The sequence below is a fragment of the Pteropus alecto genome, unplaced genomic scaffold, assembly GCF_000325575.1.
Source record: "Pteropus alecto unplaced genomic scaffold, ASM32557v1 scaffold123, whole genome shotgun sequence".
NCBI lineage: Eukaryota > Metazoa > Chordata > Mammalia > Chiroptera > Pteropodidae > Pteropus > Pteropus alecto.
The window spans coordinates 951,923-972,205 of NW_006433950.1; the positions used below are offsets into that span (position 1 = coordinate 951,923).

Consider the following 20,283-nt stretch of genomic DNA (forward strand, 5'->3'; position numbering starts at 1 on the left):
CAAACCCGCACCGCCACGCAGGGCGGACCCGGCCGGACCGGGCCGGACCGGACCTCTAGGTTGTTAAAAGTCAAGTTCGTGGGGGCGTTGTTGACAGCGTGGGTATCTTTAAAAAATTGCAACAGGAACCTAACGAAAGATGACTTAACCTGTATATTCGGAAATTATAAACTGTTCTGATGCATTTTACTCTAAACTGAAATGGTAACATAGTCTAATCTTACTCGAAGTCTGGGGTATACACTGCTTGCTTGATTTTCTTTTTCCAATTTTTTTCATTGTGCTAAAATATAGATAACAAAACATTTACCATCTTAACCGTTTTTAAGTGTATAGTGCAGGGGTATTCTAGCATGTTTTAAAATGGGCTTTTTCAACACAAATCCAAATAGTAATGAGATAAAACAAAACGATTTCTCCTCAAAGAAAACTATGATATATGCTAAGAGAAATATGCTGAATCGAGACACTTAAATATTGATATTCATGATAAAATGCTACTATCGAATTTCTTTGCACAGAAACTATAAAACTGTGCTTTTTCTCAAGAAGATATCTTTCTGAATGATTACTTCAAAGAATACACAAAAAAAATTATAAGATTTAACTAAAAGCAAAGTGAATAAATTTTGAGAATTCTTAAATCATTCACTTAGAAACAAACAAAAGTTCATTTATATACAACACTGCCAACCAGAACCTAAAACAAGGCTGTATGATAAATCACCAGGGACTCATAAGTCATTTAATTGACTATCCAAAAGCTTCTGGGGGGGCTCCAGGAAATAAAAATAAGGATGCTTAAGTAACATACCACTTGAAATAACCACAGCATATACAATTCTAAGTAATTTATTCTAACTTTTCACTATTTCTGTGGCTTAATTTTGAAAAAAAAATTAGGTGAAAAACAATGGGAGAATAAATTATTTTCCAATAACAAAATTTCTTTAGGAAAAAATAAAAGTTAAAAAATGGATGCAGTGTTTCTATGGAAATACCACTAAAAACCTTATTTCTCAAGTTCTAATACATTCTTTTAAACAATAGTGTTCAAAGTATAAATGGTGTATGAGGGGAATTGGGGAGGGGGCTGCTCAGGGAATTCTAAGAAAATCTGAATCATCTCAAAGCCACCGATTTTGGTTAAGATTATGAATATTAATGCTGATACAAAGTTAAAAGCTGCCTTGAGGATTTTTGGTTTCTTTTGTGTTATAACCTCAGCATAATTTTCATATTCTTTCTGAATCATAGAGTTAAGTGACACAATATCAAATTATTATTCCATTAAGATAAATATCTGCAATATTTTCTGAAATGCATCAGTAAACAAACAAAATCAGCAATAAAAATGAAGGGTGCTTTAATAAATCAGTTGTTGGTTACGATGTGAGGAAAGATGAAAGGTTACTTGGAAAAACAGGATTTATTCCTCTGGATTGAGAGCAGCTAACTATAAATAAAAAAATAGGGGATTTTTTTTTTTTGATAATAGAGGAAAAAAACCCACCCACATAACAGTTAAAAATGGCTGCTTTCGACGCCATTAATATTCCATTCAGAGCTTTTGGGCCATCACTTGTGGAGTAAACAGAGTACGGTGAGGTATTTACCTGTCACACACCTACGGTAGCATCCCCTGGTATACAGCATGGACCTGACCCAGAGTGTGTCTGACCTCAGCACAGGAGTCACAGAAAATGTGAACCGACCAAAATTACATTTGGCTTTGATGAAATTTACAGGTACAGGTTACTTCAGTACTAAAAACAATACTCTGAGAGCTTAAGCAGCATCAGCTTCCAAAACCCTTTTACAGGAAACGCTCATCAACGGTGACTTCACGGCCTGCAAGAACAGGTCTAACCCTTAATAGCGAGGTGCTACTTCTAAGGAACATGCCACGTTATTACTTTACTTCAAGCCATTATAAACTGAGGTTGAGGCACAAACTGAAGTCTACCTTTGACCATCTAACACACTGTAATTATCTCTTGCTCCGCGGGAGATCTGGCATCCTTCCTGTCCCTGTCGGTATCCCACTGTACCACTTACGAGGGAGTCTTCTGCCTGTGACCACTGCCTGCTGCGACTGACCGCTGCGCCGCCACTGCAGCCAAACGGCCACGCCAGCCTAAGCCGTGGGCGAGCACCTATCTCCATGCCTGCGCTGGCCCAGAGACAGCCAGGGGCTTCCCGGCACAGTCCCATGGGGCACTTAGCGCTCTAAGGCCGGGTAGATTTCTCGCGAGGTAAGATGGGGTGACCAAACGGAGGCAGGGTGAGCAGTCCAACACGTCAATGCTGCTGGCTTTTCCCCTTCTGCGCCTACGCACGTCTGTGACGCATGACACTGACATGACTAAGCACGTTTTTGTCTTAGTAATACATCGATGCTTGCTCTCGTGGGGGCACACTCAGCTTTCCGGGGTCTGAATCATGACATTGCCGGCTACAGTCACCCTAACAAGGCTTCTGCCAATTTATATATCTCCATTAACTTGGCATCAGGACAAGTCTTGGATAAAAACTTGTTACCATACTGTTAGCTACTATTGTTTAAACCGTTACTGAAGTTTAAATAAAAAATATCATAAAATACCAGAGTATTACTCCAGTATGCCGAAGTATAGCAGAGTATAATGCATAAAAAAGTGACCATGTCTTTAGACAGAGTAAGTTGTAAAAGCTAGTTTTGCAAGCGTCATCAGAGGAAAAAAATCTAATACAGAATTCAGAACAAGTAAATAAACTACAACACTATCACATGATATTCTAAATAGGTTTCTTATAGATTAAGTAGAAAAACCCACAAAGATATTAGAAATTTTACTTTTTGAGTTATCAACAATAGCTGTTTCACAAGTTACAATTTCTAAAGGTCAAACTGTATCATATGAAAGATATTCATGTATTTCTCTGACTAAAATGGAGGTTACCAGGAAACAAACCAGGCAGGAAGTCAACATGACATTCTCAATCACAGGTCTGTCTTTGAGGATAAGGACAGGACCGGCTTCCTGGGTGGTCCCTGCCCAAGGCAAAGGAGCCCAGCTTGCCCTGGGAGGAGTGGCCTGTACGTCCCACTCACCCCGACATACACCCAGCTCCTCCTACACAAGGCAAAGCAGAGTCTCCAGCCACTTGGTCTCTAAGGCAGGGTTCTCTTCCAAATATTTTTTGAAGTTTGGGGAAAAACAGGTTTCTCACTCAGGATTCACAATAAGTCTTTCAAAAGTCACTATGAATAACATCAAAACACCCATATTCTTTATTGAACATCTTCAGAAAGAGAGAGGAAATATGAGTTTCTCCTCATAATACTTTAAATTTTGACAATTTACTCACTTGTGTGCCTATAAATCACATTTCAAAAACTAATCATAAAAATACACTACTTTTCCAAATCACAAGAGATAAATTCATTAGGTTTCCAAGTACTTGGGGAAGACAAACTGACAAAGATGCTTGTCTGCACTTGTTGGAAATTCAAAAAAGTAAATAAATGTGTTCTGTATTCTTGAACTAAATTTTTGCCTTATCAGATACAAAAGAAATTAACCAAGTTGCAGGCATCTTGAAAAGTGTCTTGCTATCATGAATTCTTGTTAGGAGGCCACTTCTATTCTAAGTCTAGAGGAATTAAAATGGAGGAGGTCTTTGAATTGCAAGATTCCAGGTGGTTTATATCTTAAGAATGAAGGGCGTGCCTGAATAGAATAGTGAGAGTCCTAGCACACATGCTGGTCAAGGATGAAGCATACGGAAAAGTTTCCAGAGCTTAGAGAAAGAATGTTTACATTTACAGGCAATTAGCAATTGCTCATGAACAAATAAAAGAAAAAAAGATCAAAGCTTATCATCAAGTCTGGGAGCCGACACAGCTAAGGTGGCGAATCCAATCAAGACTGTGCTATTCATCCTATTTCAATTAGTTTTTCCATTCCAAAAACACCTAATAAACCAATATTTAAACGAGGACCTGTAAAGTCTGCAACTCTAATCTCCAGAGGGATAAAGAGATTCTGGCCCTCCACAGAAAGCACCTGCAGATCCAAACTGTTTGGGGAAGCTTGTAAGTTGACCAAATGCCTGTTCAAAACCCTTTTAAGAACATGGATTTGCAATGAGTTGGGTTCTTCCCCAGCGGTTGAAGCGATCAGTTCACACAGACACAGTCCCTGCAGCAGAGACAGCAGAATAATTACGTGGTTCCGATCATGTTTACTCACCCTCCTAATAGTATCTGTGGCTGGCTGGATTCATTTGTGATACCGAATACATCAGGAATTAAATCGCCATTGAAGCTGAAAAGAAAACATTACAAACATTAAGCAGCTCTTTTATTAAACTCTCTAACTTAGCTTTAGAAGAAAAATAACCCTGGGGAGGTGTGGCAGGCATTACAATACTCATCGGTATCTGTTGTTGTCAATGAAACGTCAGCAGAAGTGACATGGGTCATTTCTGGGCCCAAGCGTTTACGTTTTGTAAGGGGGCCCTCCAGCCCTCTTTAAGCTTGCCATGGCAAAGACAAGAACACGTGTTTCAGATGATTCAGCTCCCCAGAGGATGAGGCCTCTGACAGCGTGACCCACAGAGGGACGATGTGGGGCACAGCCCGCAACTGACCCACACGGACATGTAGCGTGAGCAAGAAATAAACTTTGGTTGTCAAACTCTGGGGTTGTCGGTAACCTCTGCATGATCTAGCCTGTCCCTGAGTGATAAGGAGACATCACTCATTTCAGAATCAGGTTCCAACTTGTTTAGTTAGGTGGACTTAGGAGAAATAACCCACAGAAGTAATCCCTAGCTGGTATAAAAATTCAAAGTGGCCACTGAATGTCGCGACAATGAAAAAACATACAACTGTGAAAGAAATCAAGCTAAGTGACTTTAAGATTAATCCATGGATTGACAGTTTAGACTTCCAATGGCCACTGACCTATTCATATTATGACGGGTTTTAATAATTGCAGGAGAGGCAGCTTTGGCTGAGAATGTGGTCATACATTCATTGCTTTAGTCTCCAAAATGATCTCTACCATATAATCAAAAATCCTGAACTCTGGATTAAATTTATCCTGCTACGAGTCTATTTTGAGGAAACAAATGAACATTAAGTGCTATAAAAATGGCCCAAAGTTTCTCCTTAATATAGAATCTACATAACTGGAGGAAACCTTGGACCCTTGATATCTGCCAATTAAGCACTAATAGTTTGATCCAAAAACAATTAAGTTATCTGAATTCTTTGAGTAATGACATGGCTAGCATCGACACAGATCCATAACAGACACGTTCAAAGGTACTGAACAAAAACAAATCACAAATCTCTCCCTCTTTCCAAAATGCTGAATTTCATTTTTTTCTTTCATCCATCGTGGCAAATAAATATCATATAATCTGGAGTACAGGCTCCTATCAGCTTTAAAGGGAAAGTGAATTTAGTGTCAATACTACTAAGCAAAGTGGTTTCTTACGTGAAAAGTTTCATTTTATGTTCGTAAGTTTAAGATCAGTCAAAGGGAAGCGAGCAGATACTTACTCCATAATTAGTGGTTCATCCTGAAAAGTCCTATTGAGCATAGTCATATTGTTAGGATCTGTGAAGAAAGAAAAGCTATAAGTTATCAGGTATTTTATATTACTTTTGATATGTACACTTAGGGAAAAATATGCTTTTAATCTTAGATTAATCTCTAATTAATTCCAACTATTACCATTAACGAGACACTACGAATCCAACTTAAATGGACGTGAAGTTTGTGAAGACAAATTATTGGGAGAATTCATTCTCCAGTAAAGACCAGCACTACATAACTTCCGTTTGAGGCTTCGATGTTAAAACCACTAAGGTGAGTCTTCCTTATATACAATTTGGCACCAGACAGTTGACGATTAAGGTTTCAGGGCAGAGAAGCCAATATACGTGAAATTACTGGACTTATTTGCACACAAGCAGAAGCTCCTTCTTCAGATGCTCATTGAGCAAGTATTCCCAAATGTCACAGAAAACACAGCTACACCCCCACTCCATCCCCACCCTGAAATCTGGCCCCTAAGACAAAGTTGTCCTTTTAGGTATAAGCCACTGGCTTTTCAGATAAGCCTTGGGGGTTCGTGGGTGGATGTGGTAGACCGAGACTCAATCTCTACTCCACCTTTGTGCTTTCCTGTACTGGGGAGAGTATGAATCAAAAATAGCCTTCTCAAATATTCTTCCACCTGAGATTCTGAATGAAACACAGTGTTGCCGATCAGACAGACACACTGCGTTTCGGAAGGCGGGCCTGTGAGGAAGCTGAGCTTCTGCCCCATCTGTCTCAGTGTCTGATCGCTGAATCTGTGGTGAGAGGCAGGGTGCAGGGCACCCAGCTTGCTGGAGAGAATCACAGCAGGTGCAGTGGCATTCTGGCTGTGGTTGTGCAACGGGGCCACTTCCTGATAGTAACAAGGCAGTAGCTTCCTGGAAGGCTTTGGGAATTGTTCCAGAAAGTTCCACCTAGAGTCTGTTCTTCAGCTCTCCCAATAATTTGGCAAGCCATCAAAACCCTTTAATAAACCTCGCTCTTCCTTAAGCGAGCCACAGTGAATTGTTCTCTGGAATTGACCCCAGACCGGTTCTGGGTTGAAAATGAAAAATCAGAAAATGGACTTTCAGCAAAGCTTTTATAGACCATTACAGACACTCAAGGACTGCATTTCTGAAATGAATCCAGAACAATACTTTTTTGCAGTCACATCAGAATACGGGCATATTTTTCTATTAACATCCAGTGATAAATATGAAAAAGTCCTAAAAAATATTCACCTAATGTTTGATTTTGTCCCCAGAAGATAACAGCTCCTAACTCGCCGCTGGCATGATTTTGGGGAAGGTAGGTCAGAAGAACATCCATTTGTGAATCCCCATCATAATCCCCAGGGACTACACTTGTGATCAATGCACTGTGATTCCTAAAAGAAATAAGCATTTTAAGATACCCAGTTGAGTTAATAACAGACAAAGACACCTTTATATTTGCACCACATGACAAAATTTAAAATTTCACAAAATCTTATCAGCCTTCATGTATGTGGGCCTCTTTGGTCTACAGAAGAATTCGGGATGAATGCACAGTAGTCTTAAGAAACAAGACAAATCTGAAATTTATGAAGAGAAAGCTCAGTTTTATGCTCAAGCATCGGCCGATGTTGCCCTTTTACTTGGTTCTCTTGTCAAGGACGTCAAGACATTTGGACGGTGTTTTTAACAAATGGAGGCTCATCGTCAATGTTAAAGCGGCGACGAGTATCACTGTCGTTTTACCAGTTAAGAGATATTATTTATAAGATATTTAATTTCGGATTTTAATGCAGGTTTCAAACACACAGTGAAAAGAAAATAATCATTTTATTTCTGAAAGCTATTCAAGATTCACAGTGGACAATAAGTTCCTTTTACTAAAGCTGGCAATAAGCTATCCAAATATACATACCTAATATTTATTTTTAAAAATAATTCTAAAATTATTTCTATTAACCTTCAAAACTTAAAACATTCTCAAGTCTTGTCATAATGTATTTGAGTGACCCAACCAAAAAATATGTCTTAAATTCAATTTATACGTAATCCTACTTGAAGCAAATAGCAAGAAAGCAAGTTTGCAAATAGATTATGGGTCATTATTTTCTAAATAGCAACAAGGACCTAAATACACACACACACACACACACACACATACACACACACACACAGGTTTTATTTAAAGTGAAAAAGGAGACAATAATGAAAAGGTGTAAAGAAAAATATAATTACAGCTTTATTATAATGCATCTACTTATTCTGTCCCAGATATTACGCCAAGTGCTTAATGGCTATTATCTGATAATTTAATCTTCATTACCTGAAATAGGTATTATTCTCATTGAACAGTTTAAGACACTGATGATTAGAGGGACTGGGTTGCTTCTGGTGTTAAACAGCTAAATAGAATAGCTGGAATTCAAATCGTTGTGTTGGCACCTAAAACTGATTCTCATGACAATAAAATATTCTTGGTAATGCCAGTTTCCTCAAAGAATCCAATAATACTTCAACTTTTTCATGAAAAAGACCTGTCTTTAAAAATGATGATACAGCAACCACACGTTGAACCTAAGGCGTACACCTCTGTACGTGTTTGTATGTGAATCTGCAGGACTGCACATGCTCGGCAGTAATACTTGTTCATTAGTAGGAAAAAGTACCCTGAAATTGATAGGAATACATCACAACGAATTAGATGGAAATTTAGACACAGAGATCACGAATGGACATAGCATATGGAGGGATGCTAATTGATTTAGCCAGCCAGGAAACTCTTAAGTGCCTGGAGAAAAAGGCTCCAAAAGTAAAGCTTTTTGCCCTGAAGAAACCCTGAGAGGCTCAGAATTTGGAGTCATCAGAAATAGTGGAAGACAAGAGTGAGGCACAAGGCTGCAGACGGGTTTACTGCAAGTCTGTACTGTGAGTGACAGTCCGTTTACCTTCTCGCTGAGCAAGGCGAAAACCGAGCAGTCTATTTCTGGGAAGTTTCAGGCAGTGGAGATTTAAGTTACAGCAGAATTTAGGTAAGGTTTGGGCCTTAAGTTAAAGACAGGGAGTTAGCGGACAGTCTATAAGAGGACGAGTTTGACACCTTGCCCCGAGCTCTACCCTAGTCCCTGGATGCCAGCCAGCCAGGAATGGAGCTCAAGGCAAGAGCTCATGCGAAGAGTTTCCAAATGAGCTCTTCGGTGCCTTACTCTCAGGTAGAAACAGACACCTCGCCTTCTGAAGAAACCATGAATGTAAAAAGAACCTAAACAAGCAGCGATAAGGAATCGGAAGAAACAGAAAACAGAGGGGAAAGAGAACTTCAAAATTATACTGGAAGACATAAGAGAAGCATGTCCATCAGCACAAACAAAAATAACAGCACGCTAAGACTAGAGAACGAGAAAGAAAAAAACCCCCAAAACTTGGAGTTAAAAAAATATGACAGCTAACATAAGAAATTCAATAGAAGGATTAAGATAAAACTGAGAAACCCCCCCGGAAGGGAAAATAAAGCAAAATGACAAAGACGCAGACACAGTAAAGGAATGCAAGATGGACCCAGGGAGTCCAATAAACAACTGACCAGAATTCCTGAAAGAGGAAACAAAAAAATTATCAAAGAAATAACGTAAGAACATTTCAAAAAGCCCCCAGCGACAGAAGTGTCCAGCTTGAAGGGCCCGACTAATGCCAGCGTGGGAAGTGGACAACCGTCTACACCGAGGCACGTCATCCTGAACTTCACAGGAAAAGGAATGAAGAAGGGACCTTGATAGCTTCCGAAATTAAAAATAAAACAAGTCACATTTGAAGGATGAGGAGCAAGAATAACACTGGGTGTTAAAACAGCAACGATGAAGCTAGCAGACGACGGGCTAACCCAAGAACTGAGAGTGAGCAGAAAAGTCGTTGGACCTGGCAGGGCACGACACACGCCTTTCTCAGGAATTTCCTGAAGGATGATGCACTCCAGTGAAGCAAACGAAGGCGCTAAGAGACAGGGACCCAGCAAAGAATAGCAAAGGGCAGGTCCCCGAACAGAAACTGCGGGAGGCCCAGGGAATGACTCAGGGCGGGTGGGGGGCAGGGGACTCAACGGGGAAAACAAAAATGCACAACAGGTATACGGCAGGTGCGAGGAAACACCTGCACAGGAATTAAGGACATGGATACACAGAAAACTATGCAATCTCCTTTTTACAAAGCAATCATTTAGTCCTGGAGGGAAAACCCTACAGACCAGAAATACTGCAGACCACCTGGACTGACGTACACAGCATCCGCATGGTCAAAACGTGACGAGAATGCCTGTTTAACTAAAAATATGATGGAACAACATGGAAATGATGGAGATTACTTAAAGATGGTAAATCCTTACCTACCCTAAGAAAAAATCCAAGAGATGAAGATAACTCAATTACAGTAAAAAACATATTTTAAAATATGGAACTAAACACAAGAAGAAACAGTTAAAAGTTTTAAAAGTGATTGCATCTGACAGAGGAATGGGGGAATGGGGTGGGAGGAGGTGAAGGGTAGTTCCTTTTACTTTGAAAAATATTCTAAATAAATAAAAACAAGTTTCCAAATGTTAAAAGTAAGTCCTCACTTAACACCCTCGACAGATTCTCTGACTTTAAGCCAAACAACATGAAACAAAACCAGTTTTGCCAGAGGCTGATCGATAGGAACTAGAGTTCAGTGCCTACGGCATTTCATCAACGTTACCGTGAAGATGCTGAATGAACCTGCTGCATACAAACCAACATTGCATTAATGAGAAAATATTGGGATTGTGTGTTTAACTTAGAGAAACTCAAGTCCTTTATTTCCCATAAATTTCCTTAACTTTCAATCTTCCAAGAAAAATCACTGAAGGCGGTTCACTTCTTGTACGTGATACTGACAACTACTGCTCCCTGCCCCCACCCCGCAAGCATGCTGACTCAAGAACATCTCTCAGGAGGGATAAGCTCCTGTTTCTCCATTTCTAACTTTTTGCTCGATGTTCTAACTCAAAGCCACTTTTTAAACATATATCTGAGTTGAAATGAAATATTGTAGAGTCTGAACACCCTGCCCATGTGGGAACTTAAAAAAAATTTAAGTTTCCTAAGTAATCTTTGATCTTTCTACACACCAACTCATTCTGCACATGGTTAACAAGTAAATCCACTTAAGATACTGTTTTCATCACCTCTCCTTTAAACGAGAACCTGTAACGATCTCCCACTTCTCTTGGGGTCGAGGTCAAAGTCATCCTGATACTCGTGAAGGTCTTTCATCTGCCCCGGTCGCATCTTCCTCGTCCCTAACTCTCCCACGCGCACCCTTGACTTCCATCAGGCAAATCTTTCTACCTCCTCTTCAGGACGGACTGTTTTTATTGCCATCGCTTTACACTGTGTCCCCAACTTGAAAGCCCTCACCTAAATTTTGCTTCTCTTAAGGTCAAGCTCAAGTTCCATGACTTTCTAGAAGCTGCCACTTTAGCCTGCACTGATTCATCTCTTCCTCCTTGAACCAGAGAGTGATCAATCCTTGCTTCTTGTAGTTTCAAAACAACTGATGGGTGTCCCTGTGTTTTACAAAATGCCAGTCATATAAAAATATAATTATCTGCACATTTACGAAATTCATCTTGATTTGAATTCCTTCAAAGTCAACCTTAAACACTCACCACCTAACAGTTAATAAACAAAGAAAACATAAGAGGTCACTGACTGACCTTGACCCCAGTGCAAAGGACTCCCCTCCCTCTACCTCCCACAAAACGCAGTTGACCTGATAAGCCTGTGAATGAGCTGCTCCCAAGGGCACACTCGGGACGAGGGACAGACAATTCTGAATGCATTCAAAAAAGCATATTAGACTGTGGAAGTGAAGAATGTTTATACAGCAAACCTGAATCCACCAAAACATATTTATTTATTTTTAAAGTAAATCATTTTTAAATTTTGGTACATTCACTATTTTTCCAAGCAAATTATCAGCTACTCAGACCTCATAACACAGCTGAGTAAAACTGACTTCAAAGACAATCCAACTAGCTCTTGCATACCCATCATTAAACTAATTACTGCTCTACAAGAAATAAATACATTTATACTTACTTCAAGGACACCTTTACTTTGGGTTTAAAATAGGGTGCGTTCTGGTCCGCCAAAAAGACGATTAAATCATTTCCTAAAAGAAGCGAATATATGATATTAGAGTAACGTTTCCTGGCAAGACATCCAATCAGTGGTTACAAGAAGTTTCTGGGCACTGTTGTCAACAAGAACACTTTCTTTCAGTCCAGTTCATCTGCCCTCTCAAGGCCAGTCGTACTGTCGGATGGAATGGGGATTCCTAACCATACATCACAAGTTCAATGTTCAAAGCAGCAGAGATACAGTTAGGATGAACATGGAAATTGTAGTTGGTCAAGACGAACTCAAGTCAGTGGCTTCCATCAGGAGTCAGATCACTTGACTTAAACGAACTGTATAAAGAACGTTCTTCTAACAACTGTACTATACGTCAAGTCTGGCCTTCCTCAAACCTAACGACGCAGCCCTTTAGTGAGGCTGTTTAGTTCACCAGATGCATCGCCCCAAGGACACAGGGGCTCCTGTAGGTGTCTGACTAGTGACAAGGACATGCCTAAGTATTTAAGCAGAAAAAGCTAAAGCTTCCAAGCCCCTCCTCCCACAGGAAGAGGCATTCTCGGAACTCCATGAGTACTCACTGGAACAGACTTTTGAAACTGTTTAACCAAACATTAAGCCACTTTTAAAGTTAAAAGAAGTCTCTGTATCCAGTTTGGATGGAGTATGTAGAGGTTTGGCAGTATGCACTCTCTTTGTAACATACGGAGTCAAACATAGAGGAAAAATATCTAGGGTCTACCCCCGGCTCTGGGGTCCTGGCAAAGAGCCCCAAGAAATGTGGGCCACAATCCCGTCAGTCAAGTTCTGCATAAGCACTTCACTTCTTCCTTGGTGGCCTTGACCTTAAACAGTACCTGGTTCTGAGAGTACTCAAGAATGCTGAGACCCTTGAGTGCCCATTGTCAGCACCGAGGTTTACCAAAAAAGTTTGTTTAGTGATAGTGAAAGCAAGGGACTCCCCCAAACCTCAACTTGGCAAAGAAAGAGGAGATCTGGAAGACTAGGGCACTGGCCAAAGCCAGGAAGGGTCAGGGGCGCACGAAGCACTAAGCAGCTGGGGAGGGCGAAGAGTCTGCGGCTGGAGGAGCCTCTCCCGGGGACACACTGGACTTAGCAGTGGTCCATGCAAAATGCTTGTGAGTTGTGGAGCGTTTGGGGCGCTGGGAGGGCACAGCGGCTTCGGAGAAAGCTGGGACCCTGACAAAGGGAGAGGAGAACGAATCAGGTAAGTGGGAGGCAGGGAGAGGTCCCCTATGAGAAGAAACTGTCAAGGTGCTTCTGTTTCAGTTCATCGACGGAAGGAAGACCGGACGAAGGAAAGCAGAGAGGAATGAAGCGGCCTGGGGACGGAACGCAGGGAGAGGCGGGCTACAAAGGCTCCTGGGAATCAGGAAGGGCTTTGCAGGGCCGGCGACTCCACCGGGCGGGGGCGGGGGTGACGCCCGCGGGGCGCCTCTGGGGAAAAACAAAACACCTGGGGTGTTCCCAGGGCTTCTGGGGGTCGGTCAAACTGCGGGGTGGGCGGGCCAGGACCCGGGGCTGGAAAAGACGGAGACGGGCAAGCAGTCGGGATGCTGGAGATGGAGGGAGAGAGTCAGGGCTGGGGGAGCAGGGCCGGGCAATGCAAGGGGACGGCCAGCCGGGCGAGGGGCTGGGACCCCGGGGCGGGGCGCACAGGGACAGCGGATGGAGGGAGGGCCGGGCGAGCACTGACTTTCCCGCAGCACGAAGAGGTCCGTCTGCTTGTCGGAGTTGAGGTCACCGAAGGCCGCCAGGGTGCCCCAGGCCTCGGCCCCGAAGAGTTCGGCCGTGACGTTGTGCAGCGCCCGAGCCGGGACCGGCCCGCCGCCCAGCAAGTACTTTCGTGTTCTATTTAAGGAATCCTTGCCCAACCCAAGGTCACAAGAATTTTCTCTTATGTTTTATTTTTAAAATTTTGAAGTTTTAGATTTTATCTTTAGGTGTATGATTCATTTCAAATTGATTTCTGTATATGGTGCAAGGGAAGAATTAAGTGTTTTGTTTTGTTTGTTTCATAAAGTTGGCCATTTGTTCTAGCAACTTTTGTTGAAAATAATATCTTTTCTCAATTAATTACCTTAAATTTTGTTGAAAAATAGTCAATTGACTATTCTATTTCATTTATCTACTTGTTCATCTTGCACCCATTTCATATTGTCTAGATTTATTTAGTTTTACAGTAAGTCTTGAAATTAGGTAGTATGTCTTCTAACTTGGCTCTTTAAAATACATTAAGAAAATGAAAAGACAAGCCACTGACTAGAGCTGGGGGGATCCCCCTCCCCAGCACCGCGGCCGGGGCTTCCCGCTCGAGCGCCTGGGGCGGGGGGCAGGCGGGGGTCCCGGAGCGAACCTGTGCCCGCGTGTGTGCCCTCGGAAAGCAGTCGGCGGACCGGCCTTCTGCCTGAAGTCCCCATCCTTCCTCCCTAGAAATTAGGTCACCCCGTGGATGTCCCCCAACTCTCTTTTGTGTGTGTTCCCCTCAGAAAGTAGGTGTTGGCGCCGACTTCGCCCGGGGGCTTCCTCCTCAGAAGTCAGACGGCGGCCACGCTCCTCGGAACGAGTGTCCTGCTTAAGTGCGTTCTTCCCCCAGAGTCAGCAGCCGCGGGGTGCGAGCTGGTCCCGGACCCCCGCGGCCGCTCGTTGCCTTTTACATTCATCACAAGTTCCAAGTCCCAGTTGGTTATCTGTGTGGTGGAAATTGGGGAGCGGGGGGGCGGGCGGTCAGGGGCTCAGGCCACGAAGCGGGTCACGCCGAGTATAGTTAGGGCTCAGAAGGAAGTAGATGCCTTGCCTGGACAAGTGCCCCCAAGGCGCCTAGTTAGTTTCCAGTTGTGGCTCACAAACCCGAGGCCACTGAGGTCACACGACCCTGCCGCACAGGCCGTTGTAACAAGTTCGAGTGTCCTGAACTGACTTGTTCAAATTGCAAAGTCACGACTTTGAAGTTACCACTTGTGGCTGATAGCTCCTCTGAGAGCCAGGATTGAAACTTCCCTGCCCCCTGGCTGGCTGGATACAATCTCTATCTAAGCGGGTGCCGGTAAACAGGAAAGATGGTGGAATGACAAACGTTCAACTAAGAATCTTCCCTTTCAATGGACCGATGTTTCTTCTTTGTCAGAGCTGGGAGGTGCTGATGTCAAGGTTGCTAGTTTAAGAACAGCCGAAGGCATGGCTCTAGGAAAACTAATTCTGCATTTGTACTGATGTTAAGAAAGTTTTTTCTCAGCCAGAACGTTACCATTACATTTTGGGCTTTTCCCATTTTTGAAGTTCTTAGTTGGTTGTGTGCACTCTGCCCACCCCCCTTTTAATTCGAAGAAAACATATAATTTTATAAATCACACAGAAGTTTCCCCAATCTTTGTTGCTGATTTCATTGTATTTTTAAACCTTAAAAAAAGTTCCGCACTTATTTACTTAAGGTGATATCAAAACCACCAAAAAAGTATGAGAAGTTTTCAAAAAGTAGTCCTTAGTACATTTTAGTGTCAATGTGGTTACTTGGAATAGTCACATACAGTTTCGTTTCACACTTTCTCTTAAAATTTTTGTGTTGTAGTGAAGTACTGAGTTGACATCTAACAATATATCTATCTGGGCTATAAGGAATCTATAATATCCGGTTACAGAGTAACCACAGCTTTTCACAGAGAGCTGTAAACATATTTTAAAAGCATTTCTCTTTTCCTTTAATAAGTATATAGATAAGGTTTATTTTCTTCTCCAGTCTTTATTTGCTCTGAAATGCGTGTCATAACAGTAAACTTTGAAAATCTGCCATCCCTTTCTTAACTGAGAAAAAAATTGTTTAATTTTACTTAATTATTGTTGAAATCAGTCACTTAAATTCAGTTACCTGTGCAGGATAGTTTAGTGCACAGTATAAATGTCGGGTATACCTACACATCGTAGCAGTAAGAGATACCGTTTGAAGCCATTACTGCAAATTAGATGAGGTTTCACATTCTTCTGGTAACTCCAAAGTACAGACTATAAAGTTTCTTGAATGAATCATTGACTTCCTATGTCATTAAAAACAATCAACCTGATTCTTGTTACTTTTAGAATGTGTAAGCTGAGCTTTGTTTGAAACTGGCACTAACCTGACTAGGATAGAGACAGGGCTGCAGAGTTCTGAGCATTGTTACATAGTAGCATAATCACTTCATTTCTCAACAGAGGATGCTACTCTTATGTAATGTTTAATAAGTGGTTATTATGTATCTCCTGTCTAATCCGTATAAGCAAATGTAATTTACCAAAGCAAAGAAAATCAAATTTTCAAGTCATAAAAGAGAAAATAAAATCATAACCTCAATTATTGTCTTTGTTGCACACTGCCTCGTGTTATAACTGCTCACACCGCTTTCAATTAATCTAATGCTGATGCTTCTAACCTTCACTAAACAGTTGTGGAAATTGCTGTAGTTTAGCCTGTGGCGCTTATGATTAGAGTCAACAGTTTGAAATGGCCAGCTCACCCGATGCAGCCGTCTCTTCTCCACCAGCTTTCTTGAGGTCTGGTAAGTGCGTAGACCCCAAAAGGGTCACTTGGTAATTTTAAATACCTTTGTTTCTGAAGTTTGATGTTACCATGTGATAATATTTTGATTTTCTATCTCTTTGGCGGGCCCGCACCTCGACAGTGTTCTGCTGTCGTGAGGCTCAAGCTGGCTCTGTGTGTTGAATGTGGCCTGTCGTGCTGTTTTTGTGCGGGTGCGAGGGGCCAGAGTTGGATCTTAGTTGTCAAGTGGGTCCATAAAAAGCTTCTTAAATGATCTTTGTCTCCTTGCATAATGGAAATAACTTCTGTGAGTTCGGAAGTTTTGGTCGGCGTCCCGATTATTTACTTTTCATCAGCTCTCTGTGAAGTAGGTATTTTTATACACATTTTCATAGACAGGAAAGGGATGCTCACTTGGCAAAGAAGTGAAGCAACTTGCCCCAGGTCTTGGGACCGTCATGTGTCAAGGCCACGTGCTTGGCCTTCCGTCTCATGGCTTCTTGGTGTTGCGGGAGGTGTTGCGGGAGATGTCGAGGCAGTGACTCTTAGGCTGTCAGACTGGTGAGACCCCCTTGCAAGCTAGCCGAAAGCTGTGGAATCGCTCCCCAGACGAGTGCCCAGGACATTGAAAACCATGTGGAGGAGGTTTATGCATCCGAGAAAGACCACGTGTGGGTTCCTGTTGGGTCCCCAGGCCTTCGGGTTTATCCAGTCTCACTCTACAGAGAACAAAAGGGCAATTTTTTTCAGTGGCCTTGGAGCTGAAATGGAGACTGAAGTCTTTAGGGCTTTTTCCTGTATGTTGTGACCTACCTTGGGCCATTCAAAACCTGCTAGTGTGTGAACACTCTGGGAGAAGCCTGTTGGCAGGAGGCCGCTTTTTCTCTGGTGTACTTTAAGCAGAATATTCCAGTCTCGGGACTCCTTCACGGGGAAACGTCAGAGCCAGCCTAACTAACAGTGAAAATGTTTCATTTTGGTTTCACCATAATCATGCCGAAGCAGTTCTCCCTTTCTTTCCACTTAGATTTCAAGTCTTGTTTTGGCAAGATTAAAGAGAAAAGAAATAAGAAATAGCTTGGGGAAAAAAGGAACAGGAGATTAAAAAGCTTATACTTTAAGGAATGAAAGTGATCGTTTAGTTGTCATCAACTAAATGACAAAGTAGTACGTTATATGTAACACTGCTAATTGGTTCCTGATTTCATCTTTGAACTAAGAGAACGAGAGGACATATGACTTTGAACTGTGTTTTCTTTCTTTTAAGCACCAGGCCCTGTTTTTCATTCTGGTTGTCCAAATAAGGGTGTGATGAGTTCTCAGCACGAGCGAAGTCATTTAGCGGTTATGGGAAAATAGAATGCTAAAGATAAGCTTTATGCACCAGGAGTCCTGGAAATTTCAACACCTAAGAACTGTGCTTTAACATTACATAGGGCTTTCGAAGGCATTTACAAGAAGCTTTTGCAGTACTGGATTATTAAATTGAAATAGAATGCACCAAGAAACAAAATAGAAAATTCCCAATTTCACTATTATAAGCCATTTTAAAGACTGATTCCTTATAAATGACTTTTGATATTTACACTTTTTTTGGTTCCTATAACCAAAACTTAGAAATGACTCTAAAGAAATACTTAAAACTTTTATCTGTTAAAGTAAATACTCAGAGTGGTTTGTGTTTATCATTTATTTACTAATTTAGAAATATTGCATTTGCGTTGCAAGTGATTGTTTTCTCCTGTTGGACGTAATTACTGTAGAGTAGTGTTTTAAGGAGTCATTTCATTTGGCAGTCATTTTAAAGCCTGTCCTGGATTCCCAGCTGAGTTTTCCCTGGTACTTTCGGCTAGAAACTACCCAAGGTTACCAAAAACGAAAGCCAGTATCTTGCTTTTGGAAAATAGCTTCCAACATACTTAGATTATTTTATGCATCTAACCCTCTTTACTGCTCTGGGATTTGTTTCTGATATTTTGGTTTTGTTTCTACTCTGTGGAATTCAGTGTGTGTCCTGCATTTCTACGTGTGCATGCTTGACTTACGTTCCGACTGCTGATGCGTCAGTATGTGCTGTGATTGATTATGATTTCTCTTGTTTTCACTGCTTAAATCCAGCGAGAGATCTGGATGTCTAGGTTTTTCTTTCTTTCCTTGTATTCTTTTAAAAAAAAAACAGACTTACAAAAAAATTTTCAATTACAGTTTGATAAAATATTAGTTTCAGGGGTACAACATAGTGATCGGACATTTATATAAGTTACGAAGTGATCACCTCAATAGGTCTAGTATCTAGTGGACGTCCAGGTTTTTCTTTAAAGAACCTTGGGGGTGAAATGTACAAGGCCATGAGTTTATAGGCAGAGTTTCACAATCAAAATAAATGAATTCTTAGAGAAGGAGTGTGTCATCCAATACCTTAGGTTACTTTGATTTCTCATATGACTGCTACAGTTATACAATATATTAGTTTGGCAGAGTTGGTCAGCTATAGTGGTCCCATCAGCATTACAGTTCAGTTATTGCGAGAGGTAAGAAATATCTTGGCACTTTTATTTTAGATGATAAGATGATTTAAAAAATTACTCTTTCTAGGGGGATAAGAGGTATAGACTTTCAGTTATAAAATAAATAAGTCACAGATATAATGTACAGCACAGGGAAAACAGTCAATAATATCATAATAACTTTGTATGGTGACAGGTTACTAGACTTACTGTGGTGATCACCTCATGGTATGTAAACATCAAACCACTATGTTGTACACCTGAAATATAATCTCTTATGTCAACTCTACTTAAATAAAAAATAATTTATTTCCTTTGAAATTAAAAAAAAAATTACTCCTTAAAATGAAAGCGTAATCTGATCTTTATCTTGGCTAAGTTTACAGCATCTAAGTGCGTTTATCAGCATGTGACTTGAGTTTTTTCCTCTACTAATATGTTTTCAAGTTCTTTGATTTAATTTCCTTTCATCGATTTGGTTTGATGGACATATCGATATCTGGTAAAGTTTTATTGTATATCCTGGGCAAAACTCAACTTTTTATTTCACATGTCTGACACACTCTTCCTTTTAGACATTATATAGTAGCCCCGTTTTCAGCCTAATTTAGCAGTCAACTAATCCACAAAGTTCTTGTTTGCTTAAAGAGATGGAAGGCTGGAGGCTCCTGCCCTCTCGTGGATCATGTCCCCCTGTGAGGGCCAGGGGAAGACTCCACATTTTGTGTTCAGCTCTGCGGGAATCTCATCCTGCCTCTGTTTACTGCCCACTTGCATTTTTTAAAATTTTATTTATTTATTTATTTGTTTGGTTTTTTTTACGCCTACAGCACCTGGTCTTCCTAGGTGGTCTCCCGTCCAAGTACTAACCAGGCCCGACCCTGCTTAGCTTCTGAGATCAGACAGGATCGGGCTTGTTCAGGGTGGCGTGGCCGTAGACTGCCCTCTTGAATTTGTGAGGAACATTTAAGTATTTTATGCAACCACTGTTAGGCTTGAGAATTTCTGATTCAGTTGCTTCAAAAAAGGAAGGAACATATGGAAATAACATGCATTTGTTCATTATTATTGAAAGCCAATTCAAGTTGCTAAATAATATTTTAATGAATGTGAGTAGCACTTTACCTGTCAGGCTTTTTGTTTGTTAATAACTTAATCTTTACAATGTTTTACACAATGTAGCCACTCTTTTGGAATATTTTCCAAATATATATATTTTATCAACTCTTTGAATATCTTCCTAGTTATAATTGCACTTGAGCCAAGCATGGAACCATAATTAATACATAAAACTGACTCTATAGGAGCCAGAAATTCTTGATTTTCAACTCTGCAATAATCATGTTCTGAAGATTGCAAACCCTATAATTTTTTCAAACCATTTAAGCTAGTATCACCTATAATATAATATAAGGTATTTCTAAAAGTTTTAAGTCAGAGCTTTTCATATCGATTGCATTCTTTTCCTGAAAATTTATGAAATCTTATTTATGAAGTTACTAATTAATATCTACTTTAAGACTA

General features: G+C 40.9%; 2 protein-coding genes and 1 pseudogene across 2 annotated transcripts in view; 1 reads left to right on the forward strand and 2 right to left on the reverse strand.

The window, feature by feature from the left end:
• The window catches only part of ITFG1 (integrin alpha FG-GAP repeat containing 1), a 112,487-nt gene extending 98,915 nt beyond the window's left edge, over positions 1 to 13,572 (reverse strand). The window contains exons 1-5 of the mRNA XM_006908739.2: positions 13,436 to 13,572; positions 11,683 to 11,755; positions 6,821 to 6,966; positions 5,555 to 5,612; positions 4,236 to 4,310 (exon numbers count right to left, since the gene is read on the reverse strand). Coding sequence (XP_006908801.1) covers positions 4,236 to 4,310; positions 5,555 to 5,612; positions 6,821 to 6,908 — 221 coding nt within the window. The 5' untranslated portion in view covers positions 6,909 to 6,966; positions 11,683 to 11,755; positions 13,436 to 13,572. The remainder of the gene's footprint in view (positions 1 to 4,235; positions 4,311 to 5,554; positions 5,613 to 6,820; positions 6,967 to 11,682; positions 11,756 to 13,435) is intronic.
• Positions 13,573 to 16,152: 2,580 nt separating this feature from the next.
• Positions 16,153 to 20,283, forward strand: part of PHKB (phosphorylase kinase regulatory subunit beta) — a 115,895-nt gene continuing 111,764 nt past the window's right edge. Inside the window, 1 exon segment of the mRNA XM_015586935.2 lies at positions 16,153 to 16,271. Coding sequence (XP_015442421.1) covers positions 16,217 to 16,271 — 55 coding nt within the window. The 5' untranslated portion in view covers positions 16,153 to 16,216.
• Positions 19,581 to 19,699, reverse strand: LOC112477381 (annotated as a pseudogene).